Consider the following 17,209-nt stretch of genomic DNA (forward strand, 5'->3'; position numbering starts at 1 on the left):
ATATTGTCACCCTGCTTATTTAACTTCTAGGCAGAGTACATCATGAGAAATGCTGGGCTGGATGAAGCACAAGCTGGAATCAAGATTGCTGGGAGAAATATCAATAACATCAGATATCCAGATGACACCACCCTTATGACAGAAAGTGAAGAAGAACTACAGAGCCTCTTGATGAAAGTGAAAGAGGAGAGTGAAAAAGTTGGCTTAAAGCTCAACATTCAGAAAACGAAGATCATGGCATCTGGTCCCATCACTTCATGGGAAATAGATGGGGAAACAGTGGAAACAGTGTCAGACTTTATTTTTCTGGGCTCCAAAACCACTGCAGATGGTGATTGCAGCCATGAAATTAAAAGACGCTTACTCCTTGGAAGGAAAGTTATGACCAACTTAGATAGCATATTCCAAAGCAGAGACATTACTTTGCCAACAAAAGTCCATCTAGTCAAGGCTATGGTTTTTCCAGTAGTCATGTATGGATGTGAGAGTTGGTCCATAAAGAAAGCTGAGCGCCAAAGAATTGATGCTTTTGAACTGTGGTGTTGGAGAAGAGTCTCGAGAGTCCCTTGGACTACAAGAGGATCAAAGCAGTCTATCCTACAGGAGATCGGTCCTGGGTGTTCATTGGAAGGACTGATGCTGAAGCTGAAACTCGAATACTCTGGCCAATGCGAAGAGCTGTCTCATTTGAAAAGATCCTGATGCTGGGAAAGATTGAGGGCAGGAGGAGAAGGGAACAACAGAGGATGAGGTGGTTGGATGGCATCACCAACTCAATGGACATGAGTTTAAGTGAACTCTGGGAGTTGTTGATGGACATGGAAGCCTGGCGTGCTGTGGTCCATGAGGTTGCAAAGAGTCGGACACGACTGAGCGACTGAACTGAACTGAACTGAATTCGAAGGAAAAATTAACAATGGGTTTTGGTGGAGGAGATAACTTTTCTGAGAGGCTTCAAATCATTCTATGTAGCTTTAAATATGGGATAGGCTCTATCCAACCTCTTTTCTACAGCAGCTTCTCTGATGAACAATTATTAACATTTATAATCTCAATATCAAATTTCTTTAATTAATAAAGGTAATTCAAGAAAACAAGAGCAAGGCAAACAATGATTAGAGAGCAGGAAAAATGAAAGAATTAGTGGAAGTGAAGTTTGTTGTTTAAAAAACACTATATTTTTAATTGTATAAATGATATTTACAATGTAGAAAACCCAGACCATGCAAATAAGCAAAAAAGAAGAAAATAAAAATCACCTGAAATCCCACCATCCAAAGGCAATCACTGTTAAATATTGTGGCATAAGGACTCCCAAACTTTTTTCACTAGTATGTATATATGGGCAGATGTATAGATAGAAATACACATACACCACACACACACACACACACACACACACACACACACACATCCTGAATGGGAACCTACTGTATCACTTATTTTGTCTGTTTCTTTTTCCTTTCCTTTCAATGATATATTGAGAAGTTATTCCATGTCAGTAAATTATATTTCTAGAAATTGTTTTGTTTTTTAGAAAATTTTTGGCCATGCCTGTGACATGTGGAACCATAGTTCTCCAATCTGGGGTCAAACCTGCACCCCTGGCATTGGAAGAATGGACTCTCCACTGCCTGACCACCAGGGAAGTCCCAGAAAATGGTTATTAATAGCTACTTTTGTTGAACTTTTTCCATTGGAAAAAGATGAAATTAAAGATAAGCCAGTCCCCAAAAGGTACCTCCCGGTCGCAGGGGAAACTTAGAAGACAGATAGAAACAACATTCTTTATTTGAGGAAATCACAAAAATGTTGAAAAAAGGAAGGGGATTAGGTCACAGGAAAGACTTAGAGTAGAAGATACCTGTACAGGATGTGGTAAAGACAAATCTATGGCCCTCCTCCAGCTAAGCACAGTATTCCCCAGCTTTGCCAGCCAAGAAGCATAGCTCATCCCCCCAGTTCACTATAGGATGGGTCCACTTTATTTTGAAAACTGCTCTCTTTGAAAAAACACAGCTGCCAGTGACAGCCTTAACTTGCCCATTGCAGTATTTCCCCAGAAAATCTTGTTATCAGGCAAGCACACACAGCCTGTTTGTCAATTAGGAAGAGGGCTCCCCCTCTGCTGGCCCTTCCTTCAGACACTGCAGCCCTAGATTAGGGCACAGGACTTTCCAGGAGAACATCAGTTGGTTTCAACCCTTATTTTGGCCTTTGGCTCTTGGCCAGGTAACTGCAGAGTGATATCTCACACAATGGCCTTGTCTGATATGGCCCCAGTGACCCACTTAAACTTCCACAGGGCATGTGCATGAATAATCTCCCCATTTCATGCTGTCATCTTGCCCAACTAAAGTACTTCTCTGCCTCCTGCACTCCTAGATCCTCTGAACTGGGCCAGAGGCACCAAAGCCATCGTCCATGGCTTTGTTTCATAATAATAATTATAACTACAATTTTTAAAGTGTGTAGACCTTTACCAGATCCTGCACTAAGTGCCTTGCATCCATTATTTTATCCTCACAACAATTCTATGAAGAAGTATATTCAATGACTATTCCCACTTTACAGATGAGATTACTGAGATCTGAGAGAGTAACTTGATGTAAGTCTAACATGTTCATAACTGCTTGCAAGGGTGTAAACTCAATGCACGTGAGTTTGAGTGAACTCTGGGAGCTGGTGATGGACAGGGAGGCCTGGCGTGCTGCAGCCCATGATGTCACAAAGAGTCAGACACAACTGAGGGACTGAATTGTCTGAACTGGCTGCCAATGACTATACATCAAGGGGGGATGTCTCCATGGTTAATCTAACAGGGGCAGCCCGACTTCAACTACAGTCTCCGTTTGTCATCTGTAGGGAGGGAAGTCTCCAGGAGACCGGGTTTTCACTAGCAATGGTTTCCTCACTCTTGGGCAGGGTTCAGGCCCAGCTCACATCCTGTCTTTAAGATGGATGACAGGCTTCAAGATGGAGTCTCTCCTGCTTTCCTCACACTGGCCCCAACAAAATGAGAGGCCCAGATTCAAGGAATTGATTTAAGGTTCAGAGGAGGTGCGATTGAAGATTCTGTAGAGAGAAGCTAAAGCTAATAAAAGAGAATTCCAGAGGGGGTGGGAAGGGCAGATATCAAGAATACAAGAATAGCCCCGATTCCCTTCATGAATCTCAGTTCGGCCCCCTCTCCACGCCTCCCACCCAAGAAAGCTGGGCTCAGGGCAGGTAATTGATGAGAGACCCTGGCCCAAGGTGCAGCTTGCAGTTCTTCTTAAACACCAGGAGCAGCTTGGAGCGAAAACGCGGAACTCAAAAGTTGGTCTCCCACAGCAGTCTGGGGACACAGGAATTTTCTTGGATGGATGCTCAATTGCCACCAAAAATGATGAGGATATTGCTCACCTCTGCATGTGGACTCCAGAATCTCTGGCAGCCTGTCTGTAGAGCAAAGCTCCCTTGATTCACTTGGAATGGAGAAATTTGGGTCACGTGGTTAAGCACAAGCCAATCAATGTGGCCTTAGGATACTGGATTCCAGTGATGTTCCAGGCCTTCCACAGTCTGGAGCATTCACTGTGCTCTGCAGCACTTCTGGAGCCCAAGTGGAGCCCCACCTGATCCATAGCAACTGAGTGTAAGACAAAGAATGGTCATCCAAAGGAAATTCTGTGTTTTCCTACTGGGATGGATGTGAGCCCAACACCAAGGTCACAGGTGTGGAGTCCCTTACAAAGTTCACAGGATAAAATTCTCTGAACCTGACCAAGCCCCATAGCAACTGTTGCCATGAGCTTTTGGATCAAAACTGGCCAGTTCCCAGACTTCATATTATATAAAATACCCACCCTACTATCCACCCTATAGCATTCTAAGCAATCACCTAATGCCACCATTCCAGTAGGAATTTTCTCTATCTTGAAGCTATAAAAATTGGCTGCTAGCCTGAAAAAACGTTCGGCTCTCCCTTAAGCTGGCTCACTGTTCTAACAGCTTGTCCCGCTCTAACAAACTTTATTCTTCTCTCTTTCTGCCTCATGTCTGGAAATTCTTTTTCAACCTGCCACACAGACCAGGACAGTGGGGGGTTGGTGGGGAGTTGAGGGGTTGGGCAGGTAACAGTGACAATGATTATTACTCAGTCTTGTCTGACTCTCTGCGACCTTATGGGCTATACAGTCCATGGAATTCTCCAGGCCAGCATACTGGAGTGGGTTCAGTTCAGTTCAGTTCAGTCGCTCAGTCGTGTCTGACTCTTTGTGACCCCATGAATCGCAGCACGCCAGGCCTCCCTGTCCATCACCAACTCCTGCAGTTCACTCAGACTCACATGCATCGAGTCCGTGATGCCATCCAGCCATCTCATCCTTGGTCGTCCCCTTCTCCTCCTGCCCCCAATCCCTCCCAGCATCACAGTCTTTTCCAATGAGTCAACTCTTCGCATGAGGTGGCCAAAGCACTGGAGCTTCAGCTTTAGCATCATTCCTTCCAAAGAAATCCAGGGCTGATCTCCTTCAGAATGGACTGGTTGGATCTCCTTGCAGTCCAAGGGACTCTCAAGAGTCTTCTCCAACACCACAGTTCAAAAGCATCAATTCTTCGGCACTCAGCCTTCTTCACAGTCCAACTCTCACATCCATACACGACCACAGGAAAAACCATAGCCTTGACTAGATGGACCTTAGCCCGCAAAGTAATGTCTCTGCTTTTGAATATACTGTCTAGGTTGGTCATAACTTTTCTTCCAAGGAGTAAGCATCTTTTAATTTCATGGCTGCAGTCACCATCTGCAGTGATTTTGGAGCCCCCAAAAATAAAGTCTGACACTGTTTCCACTGTTTCCCCATCTATTTGCCATGAAGTGATGGGACCAGATGCCATGATCTTCATTTTCTGAATGTTGAGCTTTAGACCAACTTTTTCACTCTCCACTTTCACTTTCATCAAGAGGCTTTTTAGCTGTTCCCTTCTCCAGGGATCCTCCCAATCCAGGGATCAAACCCAGTTCTCCCGCATTGCAGGCCGATTCTTTACCAGCTGAGCACCAGAGAAGCCCTGCGCAGGTAAAGTCAGCATGTTTACTGAATATGGAATTAAGTCAGAAAACATTCCATGATCTTGAAGTTTGAGCTGGATCAAACTCGCAAAGATGAAGGGAAGAAAAAGGATTGTGCATTATCTCGCATGTTGATTTTGTCCTCGGAAATAAGTCCCAAGAAGACAGGTAATAATGTTTCATTGTTTTGCTTATGATTGTTACCCCAGGCTGTCGCGATGTCTGTCACTTAGTAGGTAGTCAGTAAACATTTGTTATATTAAAAAAGAAATACAAGTAGAAAAGTCCATGGATTTTTTTTTTCTTCAGGGAGATAGGGCTATGACTGAAAATTTGTAATGGAGAGAGGACAAAGGGAAGTTAGGCGGCGTAATTTAGGGCTTCAATCGATATCTGTAAAGAGGACCAGATGGACCAAAAGTCTGAACTTAGAACTTTGCCTGAGTGCAATCCTTGAAACCAAGAATTGTCAGCTTTCTCATGCAAAGCTGCTGGGCAACGTGTTATTCAGAAACGGGGACAAGCCTGTGAACACTGCAATCTGCAGACACAGGAAGAAAAGGAGAGTTAAGTCGCAACTTTTTCCTGGAGTCCCTGACAATCTGATTTTTAAGTTGCCCTCTAAATATGGAACCAATGTCAACTTGGCAGAGACTCCGCGGCTCTAGGCGAACCCGAGAATTTAACGTTTTCTAACTGGGGAAGCGGGAAGCGCCGGAGGAAAAATGGTGGGCGTGGACAACCTGAAGGCAGCTGGAGGCCCGCCCCCTTCCCAGAGTACACTGCGGCCGCCGCGTGCGTGAGCCGGCTTCCGGCCGTCTCCCGCTGAGCTAGCGGGAGGCTCGGACCATGGACGGGCTCAGGGCTAGCGCTGGGCTGCTGAGACGCGGGCGGTTGAGACGCCGGCGCCAGCAACAGCCACATAGCGGGTCGGTCCTGGCCCTGCCCCTGAGGCCCAGAAAGATCCGACGGCAGCTGAGGAGAAGTGTCTCGTCCCGAATGGCCGCGCTCAGGGCCCAGACGCTGCAGAGCGAGGACTTGGAGGACTCAAGGGTGGAGTCGACGGTCGCTGAACCCGGGGACCCGCTGGCGGGAGGAGCGGCGGCCCTTTCGGATGCGAACGGGCGGGAGCCGCACGGCCAGCTCGGGCCCGCGGAGCTGCTGGAGGCTTCGCCCGCGTCCCGCTCCCTGCAGACTCCCCGGTCCTTGGTGGAGGCGCAGACCCCGGCGGCACGCTTGGTGGAAGCTCACACCCCGCCGGTGCGCCTGTTGGAGGCGCCGGCGCTGCCCGCGCGCTTGGTGCCGGCTTCGGGGCCGTCCGCGCGCCTGGTGGAGACCTCGGCCCTGCTGTGCTCTGCCCAGCACACGGCGGCCGTCCCGCCGTCCGTGGCTCCTGCCACGCTGTCGGGGCCGCAGGGGGAAAGCACGGGCGAGGAGCTGCCCTGGGACTCCCCGCTGCAGCGCATCTTGGCCGAGCTGAACCGCATCCCTAGCAGCCGGCGACGGGCGGCGCGCCTCTTCGAGTGGCTCATTGCGCCCATGCCGCCGGACCATTTCTACCGGCGCCTGTGGGAGCGCGAGGCAGTGCTGGTGCGGCGGCAGGACCAGAGCTACTACCAGGGTCTTTTCTCAACCGCCGACCTCGACTCCATACTGCGCAACGAGGAGGTGCAATTCGGGCAGCACCTGGACGCCGCGCGCTACGTCAATGGGCGGCGCGAGACCTTGAACCCTCCCGGCCGCGCCCTGCCCGCCGCCGCGTGGTCCTTGTACCGGGCCGGCTGCTCCCTGCGCCTCCTCTGTCCGCAGGCTTTCTCCACCACCGTGTGGCAGTTTTTGGCCGTGCTCCAGGAGCAGTTCGGAAGTATGGCAGGCTCCAACGTTTACCTTACTCCCCCCAACTCGCAGGGTTTTGCCCCCCACTACGACGACATCGAGGCTTTCGTGCTGCAGCTGGAAGGTAGGAAACTCTGGCGGGTCTACAGACCGCGGGTGCCGACCGAGGAACTGGCCCTGACGTCCAGCCCCAACTTCAGCCAGGACGACCTCGGAGAGCCGGTGCTGCAGACGGTGCTGGAACCTGGAGATTTGCTCTATTTCCCCCGAGGTTTCATTCACCAAGCCGAATGCCAGGATGGGGTGCACTCTCTGCACTTGACCTTGTCCACATACCAGCGCAATACTTGGGGCGACTTCCTGGAGGCTGTACTGCCCCTGGCAGTGCAGGCCGCAATGGAGGAAAATGTGGAGTTTCGTAGGGGGCTGCCCCGAGACTTTATGGATTACATGGGGGCCCAGCATTCGGATTCCAAGGATCCGCGAAGAACTGCTTTCATGGAGAAGGTGCGGGTCCTGGTTGCCCGCTTGGGACACTTTGCCCCAGTTGATGCTGTGGCTGACCAGCGAGCCAAAGACTTCATCCACGATTCTCTGCCCCCTGTGTTGACTGACAGGGAGAGGGCACTAAGCGTTTATGGGCTCCCAATTCGCTGGGAGGCTGGAGAACCTGTAAACGTGGGAGCCCAGTTGACAACAGAAACAGAAGTGCACATGCTTCAGGATGGTATAGCTCGGCTGGTGGGTGAGGGGGGCCATTTGTTTCTTTATTACACAGTGGAGAACTCCCGAGTTTATCACCTGGAAGAGCCTAAGTGCTTGGAGATATACCCCCAGCAAGCTGATGCCATGGAACTCTTGCTTCGCTCCTACCCAGAGTTTGTGCGAGTAGGGGACTTGCCCTGTGACACTGTGGAGGACCAGCTTTCCTTGGCAACCATGTTATATGATAAGGGGCTGCTGCTCACCAAGATGCCTCTAACCTGAACTAGTTACTCACTAAATGCCAGAAATAAAACAGTAGTGGTTCTCTCCCACCATCTTTTGAGGGAGAAAACTCATTTTCTTACTTGATACCCATCAGTGTGTTCATATTTACCTTTATGACTGCCTCAGTATCATAGAAGTCAGACCGTCTTCTAGGAGACACCTCCTCACCTAGGCACAGAAGTAAAAGCAGGAGTTGGAGATGGAAAAAGGAGCCTTTTCTGCAGGAGTAACTTGATTCCTGATCATTTGAGAGACCAACTTCTTCATCACCCTCAGGCTTCAGAGTACTGTGTGGGATTTGCTGTGTTATTCTGCTTGAGACATCAAAAGGTTTTACTTGGAATTTGCATCCTTCATCTGAGTTCTCTTTCGTCAGTTTGTGGGGAGGGTTGGGTTCAGTTTCCTGTTTGTTACTGTGAGTTTGTGGGAATGTTAGAAAAGTTATTAAATTGCCAGAGTTTTCCTTTTCTGAGGCTAGATTATTGTGTGGCATGGTCTGAAGAAATGTGGGAGGAGGAGGGTAGGTACGGGAAAACTGCAATGGCTGAGGCGCAAGGTAACTTAGGGTGGATGTAGGATTGGGACCAATTTTGCAACCCTAGGGGTAATTGATTCATTTTAATCATGCTCCTTGAACCCCAAACAGCACAATCCTATTAGAAAAGTTATGAGTATATTATGTTTTTTAAAGGGTATTATGTTTTTGCTCAGTGCTTGCTTGCATCAGTGGCTGGCGCTGCTGCTAAAACAGGCAGCATGTCACTAGCTGTGCTGTCATAGGCCACAGTCAGCCAGCTTGTAGCAGGCTGGCCGTGAGGGAACGCTGCTGTTCAAGTTACTTTCTACTCTTATTTTTTTCTGGTAGTTGAAAGAAACTTCCCCAAATCTGGCAAATGAATATTCTCATGGTTGGTGGAAGAGAGCCTGGTGTACCAGAGGGAGCACTGGACTTGGAACCAGAAAACCTGGGTTTGGGGTGGTGGCTGGTGGGCAGCTAGCTGGCTGAATGACCTGAGGCTGCTGCTGCTATGCCTGGGCACACTTCATTTTATGTTTTGGTACAGCTTGATGTCTCCACCTCATCATTTTAGGTTGTATCTGGAACTTTTAAGATCATTTTGCCATGAGTGCTAAGTTTCAGTTATATAAAGTTGAGAACTTGATGAAGTCTTTTTTTAAGTTGCAAAAGCCTAGATTACATGAGAGTACATCTCAGCCTATTCAAGTTTAAGCTTCGAGGCTTTTTCTGAGTGCTTAGCCAGACATACAGCAGTTTTTTTTTTCTAAGGTGTCCTTTTTTTTGACCTCACTTTCAAATTGGTTCAGAGCTACATCATTCATTTTTCTAAAGGGATCAGATAGCAAAATCAAAATCCAAGGGGCAAGGAAAAGATAACAGACTGAGATGGTGGCCAAGAAGAAAGAGAAGTATCCTTTCCTGGCTCTCATCCTACAGGGCTCACAACTAAGTCCCCAGACCTCCAGTCCTGAAAAGGCTTGTTAAGGGAATCAAGGCATAGGACTAATTCCTAGAAAACCTACCCTGAAAATTTTCTTGGAGAAAAGTATGGAGCTTCAGTGGTTTTTGCCCTTCTTTGGGTTGCACATAAACACGTTTTGCTTCCTCCTTCGCTTTTCTTACGGCTGCCTCAATCTTGAATACTTTCTGTATCAACAGTTCCTTTTGGCTTAGTGTTTGAATCTGAAACAGAACAGATGATGATTAAAAAAAACTCTTATCAGGCTGCAGATCATCAAAAAGTGTTAATGAAGTAACATATTGCATCATGCTTATTAATATTAGGTGGTACCTAAAATGCCTGAAAACATTGTTCTCTTGTGATGTTGGTTGGACATTTTTACACCTGTTAATGAAAAAACCACTTGTTAATGAAAAATGTACTTTAGCTTTTGGGCATGATGAATCTGCTAAGAAATGCCTGATGTGAAATTGGTTTTGTGAATTATCTTTAGAAAGAATGTTTTGCCTTTTTAAAAGTATTCTTCCCCTCTACTCATCTCTGCCAGCAGCTTTGAAAAACTAGAACCATCTGTTTAGCTAGTGTTCCTTTGGGGAAAGAGCCCAGATTAGGAATTAAGAGAAATTTAGAAGGAAAAAGAAAATCTAGGGGGCCAGCTTCAATCCCTCATTCCTTCTTTATACCCATCTGCAAAAAAGAAGGAACTTGGGTTTAGAGAATGGTGAGGAGAACACGGGAAGGAAGGAAACAGTATTTCAGAAACAACAACAAACTGATCTCAGTGGCTACCTGATGGGACTAATAGGCTGCTGTTTGTCGTTTTGTTATTAGGATTTTATAATCCTGTCTTGCACAGATGTGTTTTGTATCTTCTGTTTTCTGTGGGATTGTAGAAAATATTTCTACAATTAGAAATATTGAAAGTGTATCTACATGCTTGGGGAAGGGGCGGGGAAGGGAGTCTGAGAAACTGTTTAGTCTTGATTCTTTTGCGACCCCATGGACTGTAGCCTGCCAGGCTCCTCGGCCCATGGACTTTCTCAGGCAAGAATACTGGAGTGGGTTGCCATTTCCTTCTTCAGGGAATCTCTGCTACCCAGAGATGGAACCTGCATCTCCTGCTTTGGCAGGCAGATTCTTTACCACTGAGCCATCGGGAGGAACTCTTGAGAACCCTGAATTTTTTCTTGAAAACAGCTTATACTTATCTACCCTGTTCCTGATCTCCTGAAGCATTTCTTGGTTTCCTTCATTTTCTAAGTTGAGTATCTTCATTGCATGGTGAATTTCTCTGAAAGGTAAAAAGGACTTCTTAGGTTAAATCTTCCTATCCTTGAAAGCATGCAGGTGGAAAATACAGCACTTGGAATCAGACAAGAATCCTAAGTTCCAGTCTCAACTGTGCAGTTTTGCTGAGCTTTATTTGCAAAGCTGGTATGATGCTTAGCTTACAGGGGTGTTCTGTAGTTTTTGAGATGACGTATTTGAAGGTACTATTAGATAATGTTTATTGAACACCTTTATGACAGGTACTAACATGTTATCTCCTTAATCACCACCACTTACCCATATGGTAGACTACCATTTGCATCTGATACATGAAAAAATGGGCTCAGAGAATTAACTTACCCAAGCTCACATAGCTAGTACATATCTGAGCTGGGGTTCAAATCCTGCTCTTTTGGACTCCAAAGCCTGTTGTCACTAAGCAGGCACTTGATAAATGTTAATTGAATTAAAAAACCACCTGGAATGCTGAACAAATACGTAAACTACATGAGCCTCACTTTCAATCTAATTTAGTTCTGTTTTTCTGTTGCCTACGTGGATAAGTAGATGAATGGCATGCATAAGCCTGTGGTTTTCACAGCTGTTAAGCAGCCTGAAGAGTCAAGGACATAGTATGTTAACAAGATTGGAAGAATTGGCAGTACAAGAGGTCTTGGCAAGAACCAGAGGTTAGTGCTTACTTCAGAACAGCCTCATGGTCCTCTAGGAGCAGCACATCGAGGAAGGTGTCCCTGACCCGGTCTCCTTGAAGTTTGAGGGCTAGGATGCTCCGGCAAGCCTCTAGTCGTACACCTGGTGATTCTTCATAGTGGACAGCCCAGAGCAGGAGGTCTGTCAGCTGGGGACTCACACAGCCGATTTGCCCCAAAGCTGCAGAGATTAGAGGGCATGTCCCACTGTCACTTAAGACTGAGTTGGCTGTGTCCTAGCATCCAGAAGTGGCCTTACTAGTAATTACTAAGAAAAAATAGGCAACCACTTGCTAAATTAAATATTATAAAAACTAAGTATATTGTCTTTGAAAAGTGGTGAAAGTCACTCAGTCGTATCTGACTCTTTGCGACCCCATGGACTATACAGTCCCTGGAATTCTCCAGACCAGAATATTAGAGTGGGTAGCCTTTCCCTTTCTCCAGAGTATCTTCCCAACCCAGGGATCAAACCCAGGTCTCCCACATTGCAGGTGGATTCTTTACCAGCTGAGCCACAAGGGAAGCCCAGGGATACTGGAGTGGGTAGCCTATCCCTTCTCCAGTGGATATCTTCCCTTTTAGATGACAATCAGTATTTTAGGAATCCTCTAGAGAATTCCTCGGAGGGGGATATTCAATACCATTCTCATCCATTAGGATGTGAGAATACACTAATGTATTTACCTAGGGATGAGATATGGGATAGATAACTTAAGACCAGCCTAGTCAGGTAAGGGGAAAGGAAGGTATAGTTATACTTCATGGCTCTACCCAGAGCTGATTCTCATAGGGACCTGCCAGACTATCAGAAAGAAGCAATGTCAAAGATCCCTAAAAAGAAGCTCCGAAATTTGAGGGCAGGATTTTAGGTTTGTAGCAGTCTTAAATCTGGTCTGACTTTTACGGAGTCCTATGGTTGACACCTCTACAGAAAGCAAGTATATCCAATAGCAGATACCTACTTGGAACTCATACCCAACAGTTGGCAGGGACTACCTTGTCAGTCCTCTACCACAACATAGACATAGACCTAGACTCAGGATCCTTAACTAAAAATTGAAGGAAATGATTTTTAATTTCTTCTGAGAAGCTGTGATCATCCCCTCCCTTCCCCTCTACCCTCTTCCTAAAGAGATTCTGGGGATCCTCTATAAAATATGGGAAGGTATTAGAGGTAGAGGAGTTGGAGCCACTGCCATAATACCTCGAATGGCAAAGGCCTTGATTTTCCAGCAGGGATCTCCCTGTATCAGATTCAGAAGGCATTCAAGGACCTAGGACGGATAAAAGGCAGTGTTAAGTGGAGAGAATAAGAGCAAGAATGGACAGGGTCTGCTCTTCTCTAAAATGTGCTTTAACTGGAAAAGTGATCTATCAAATCTAGTGACAAATGAGCTGGAGCCAGAAGTACCAGCATACACACAGTGCTCTCTCCTGTCTAGAGGCTGATTTTCCCAGCTCACAGATCTCTGGCCGTATAGGCTGCTTTTGAGTACCTCCGTCAGGTTTTCCTCTAATAACTAGAGATTTTAACTCCATCCACTGGAGTTGATCCCAAAGCCTGTGAGCACACATAATGAGAAGCTGGTTAACTGAGGTGAGAACAGGATTCAGGGGTGTGCTCTAGAGTGAGTCTAGGCTGGCTTGGAGCTATGTGTGGTCCTAACTGTTTGTGTGGCCTGTATATCTCCTCACCTTCCTGTTCTGATCTCTCATTCTGTGTCCCTACAGAACGGTGAGTGATCTGTGTATGAGGGGAGCACAGAGTAATGTCCTCTTGGGTTAATCAGGTAAGAAGAGTACATGTCTCCTTGACTCACCATATTATCACGGATCTGCAGGGCACCAGCTGCCAAACAAGCTGCCCGCCGAACTGCCATGAAGTCATCAGAGAAGCAGTTCAGAAAGCTTGGGAGAAGCTTGGTGGTCATAAGCTTGAGCCCACAAATCAGGTAGAGGGCTTCCACACGCTCCTGGAAATTTCCTTGACCCAGCTTGATTCTGTAAGGCACAGGTGCTTTTATTTTCCCTCAAACTTTTTCCATTCCTTTCTTTACCCCTACTACCTCCAGTGCCCTCAGGCTGAAATCTAGCTTCTGTAGGCTCGCCATTATCCACTCCCACCCTTTCCTAGTTAGCCTTATCCCCATTAATTTGTTTCACCAGGTAGAGACCTCAACTGTTTTATTTACTTGAATCTCTATTACCTAGCATATGCTAGATGCTAAGCCCTGTTGAATGACTGAATAAAGAAAACTTGAAACATACACTTCTTGCTTCAGTCAAGCTCTCTTCTCGTGCCTTCACATTGTGTCACTCTCATTTCAGTTTTTGGCTTCCAGTATGGAATGTCTTACCTTCTCTCTGCTTATGTAGTCTTATCCATCCTTCATGAAACTTGACCTTGCTAGGCATTTGTGTATCTTGTATAATCAGAATCATGTTATACGTTTGAACTCTCAAGACATCTAAAACAGTGCCTAAACACGTAATGGGCATTCAATTAATGGTTCTTCCCTTAGCTACATTCTCAGTATCTATAGGGACTGTTAACTTTTTATTTTATTAAAAAAAAAAAATCTGCAGTGGATCTTGTACAAGGCTGAGCATACTGAGCAGCTCAACAAATGCCATTTCTTTCTCCATATTGACAAGGTCTTACCTGATTGTGTCATGCACCTCTTTTCCAAGGTTCATTTGCCCCAGAGCTTGGGCAGCTGCTTGTCTCACTTTCTTATTCCAGTCACTCGACATCAGCTGGATCAACTTATGTTTCATATCCTATAAATAGGTATAATAGTTAGATACCATTTATCAGTGCATCAGTTTTGTATGTTCAGTTGCTAACTCGGGTCTGAATCATTTAGACCCTGTGGACTGTAGCCTGCCAGGCTCCTCTGTCCAGGGGATTTCCCAGGCAAGAATACTGGCGTGGGTTGCCATTTCCTCCTTCAGGGGATCTTCCCAACCCAGGGACTGAACCCTTGTCTTCTGCATTGGCAGGCGGATTGTTTAACCACTGAACCACCTGGGAATCCCATTTTGTAATTGGCACTGTACTCATAAGCAGTTTTACCCATCACTTAATCCTCCCAAATAACCCCATACAGCAGATAACTAGCACTTACAGGTGACAAAATGGAGGCTTAGATTTCTTACTCATGGTTAACATGTTGAGTCCTGGAGCCAGCACTCAGATCCAGGCCTATTTTTGAAGCTCGTGCTTTAAACTAACCAAACTATATTGTCAGCTGCACTTGAGACTCTTAAAATTTGAAGGTGATACATTAGTAGGGTGACCACCTCATCCCAATTTGCCTGGGCAAGTCCTATGTACTAGACCAGCTAGGACCTTTGGCCACCCTGTGTGTTAGTATATCTCGCAAAGCAGAAGGGATAAACATGACTTGGTGATTAGGTAATGTGCCCTAAGCTATTCTCCCTCCTTGAAATAGCTCCCTTTCCACCCTTAATACCTGATGTTTTCCTATTCTTTTAGGGTTTACCTCAAAAGGCTGTCCTCAGAGAACTCACCTCTCCCTTCTGTAAGCAATAGGAAATCCCCATAATACTTTACCACTACCTCTGTTACAGCTGTTTACATGTAACATTTAGCAAGAGAAGACATGTTATCTTTGCATACCCAGTGCTAGCTACCTGCCTAACATGTAAAATGTGGTCAGAAACTGCAGGCTCACTGAATAAGTGAAAGAACTGATGGACATGTTGTTTAACCCCATCAGTCTGATGTGATGGTCTCATCTTTACCCCATCCCCTGTTTGCATGGCTTTTTACTTCCAATAGGCCATCCTGAGTGACAAGTGCTGAGAAGGTGAATGTGCAAATGAATCAGATGTTGTTAAAAAGACATTGTTAAATGCAGATTCTGACTGAATTGACCCGGGGTGAGATTTTTGCCTTTCCAGCAAATTCCCAAGTGATACCTGTGCTGCTGTTCCCGGACTTTAGCAGCAAGGTCCAGGCAGAATTAACCCAGACTAGAATGACCCAGGGATAGAACCTGGGTCTCCTTCATTGCAGGCAGATTCTTTACCATCCAAGCCACCAGGGAAGTCCAGAATTATACTGACTATACTGACTGGCTAAGTTCTGTGCTTTCCATGTCAAAATTCAAGGGTCAAAAACAGCAGTGTTCTGGGCCATTGTGGAGTTGCCTGGTGTTACAAGGAAAAGATCATGGCATATAGGAAGAAGGGGAAACGCCCATTTGGACAGCTGAAGTTGATTTTAAAATAATGGCAAGAAGGAGGTCAGTTGAAAGCCTAGATGATGGTCAGGGTTTCCCATTCCTGGAAGTCTTTCCTTAATTCTAAGTCTTGCTCAGCTGTCCCACACGCCTTCACAGAACTTTACTAAGTTCAGCCCATACTAACGTCTCTCTGAAGAGTTTTAAGAGAGTACATTACACTTATCTCTTGTTCTTGAATCATTTGTATGTGTTGATCTTGTTACTCCAATACTAATGTCAGCTCTTTGAAAGTGGGGACTATGGTGACAGATACTTATAAAGTACCTTTATGTGGAGGCGATGTCAAATTACTATAAAAAGTTTCTAAACTTTTAAAATTTTTATTCTTTGCTTATTTCACTGTAGATAGGTTACAGTTTGTGGACTCCCACCAGGCTGAGAAGCAGTGGCTTAAGTAACAACGATATGTTGGCATGTGAAGATAATTCTGGGTTAGGACTAAGAGGCAGCAACATGGGAAGAATGGGAAGTAAGAATGGGAAACTAGATAGCAGCAAAAAGTGGAAAAGCTCCCGAGCCCAGTTTTGCTTAGACCTTCTGTCCTGGAAACAGAAAGAGAAGGCTTACCAAACTGACATTTCCACCAATCCGGGAGAGAGCCCGGCAGGCCACAATGCGGTCTTTCCACTGATGGCTATTCAGCTCCACAGCAAGCATGGTATGTATCAGGGTCTGAAGAAATAGAAGACTTGTATGGAGACCCATGGTCACTTTTAGAGATGCTGGGACCTTAAAGAAGTTATATCCTAATCTGGCATCCAGCATGATTAATGTCACAAACACATGGGATGCTTGTTGCTAGCAAAGTAAAGAGTGGGTTTACAGTGGGGCCCTCTTCCATCCAAGCCAACTGATGTCAAGGAAAAAATACAGATTAGTAATCTGAACAGAAAATTCCTGGGGCCTTCTTGATTTAACTATCTTTCCCCCTAAAATGGTTTGTATATGCCTCAGCCTGAGTTTCACATTTCTACTGGAAGTAAATGCAATTGTACGTCTGTGTGGTTTTCAATGGTAAACTTCTAGCACAAGCAAATTCTGCATGTTGTAAGTCTTCTAGCATAGAGTTAGAAACCATCTGCAGCTTACTTCCCTCACCTTTCCCAGCTAGCTGTTGTCACTTTTCCCTGTCTACACCCCACCTCACCCACACTTAGTCCAGTTTTACCTGTGCATGAGATCATCCTACCAACCACCCGCATTTCCTTTTTCTTTCTAAAATTTTTTTGTCGCTGCACTTCATATGCAGGATCTTTCTTAGTTCCCAGACCAGGGGCTGAAGTGCTTCCTGCCATGGAGCGCAGAGTCTTAACACTGGACCACCAGGCAAGTTCCCATCTGCATTTTCAGTTCCCTACATGCACTGACCTCAGAGACCCAATTGTTCCCCCTAGACTTGGTTTTTTTCTCTGACCTTGTAATGGACACATACTGTCTTTCCACTGAGATGGCGCAGGAGCGTACAAGACTGTTGCTCGGTGTCCTCATTCTTCTTATGAAACAGCTGGTGGAGGATCCTCTTAATCACGGGGTAAGTGGCAGCACCTTCCAGAGCCAGGCACTGAGCTGCAGCCCAGCTGTCCACGGTATTAC

General features: G+C 46.0%; 2 protein-coding genes across 2 annotated transcripts in view; one reads left to right on the forward strand and one right to left on the reverse strand.

The window, feature by feature from the left end:
- The window catches only part of HEATR4 (HEAT repeat containing 4), a 45,878-nt gene that overhangs the window by 7,667 nt on the left and 21,002 nt on the right, over positions 1–17,209 (reverse strand). Inside the window, exons 8-16 of the mRNA XM_069596955.1 lie at positions 17,049–17,209; positions 16,184–16,288; positions 14,008–14,126; positions 13,166–13,346; positions 12,550–12,619; positions 11,334–11,523; positions 10,576–10,654; positions 9,425–9,584; positions 7,992–8,050 (exon numbers count right to left, since the gene is read on the reverse strand). Coding sequence (XP_069453056.1) covers positions 7,992–8,050; positions 9,425–9,584; positions 10,576–10,654; positions 11,334–11,523; positions 12,550–12,619; positions 13,166–13,346; positions 14,008–14,126; positions 16,184–16,288; positions 17,049–17,209 — 1,124 coding nt within the window. The remainder of the gene's footprint in view (positions 1–7,991; positions 8,051–9,424; positions 9,585–10,575; positions 10,655–11,333; positions 11,524–12,549; positions 12,620–13,165; positions 13,347–14,007; positions 14,127–16,183; positions 16,289–17,048) is intronic.
- On the forward strand, positions 3,659–8,349 carry RIOX1 (ribosomal oxygenase 1). Its single transcript, XM_069596957.1, has one exon. The coding sequence runs from the start codon at positions 5,906–5,908 to the stop codon at positions 7,877–7,879; it is 1,974 nt and encodes a 657-aa protein (XP_069453058.1). The 5' UTR covers positions 3,659–5,905; the 3' UTR covers positions 7,880–8,349.

The sequence above is a fragment of the Ovis canadensis genome, chromosome 7, assembly GCF_042477335.2.
Source record: "Ovis canadensis isolate MfBH-ARS-UI-01 breed Bighorn chromosome 7, ARS-UI_OviCan_v2, whole genome shotgun sequence".
Lineage (NCBI taxonomy): Eukaryota > Metazoa > Chordata > Mammalia > Artiodactyla > Bovidae > Ovis > Ovis canadensis.

Bases quoted from the DNA above. Each gene is read 5' to 3' on its own strand.
- RIOX1 (XM_069596957.1), top strand. From the start codon at position 5,906: ATGGACGGGCTCAGGGCTAGCGCTGGGCTGCTGAGACGCGGGCGGTTG.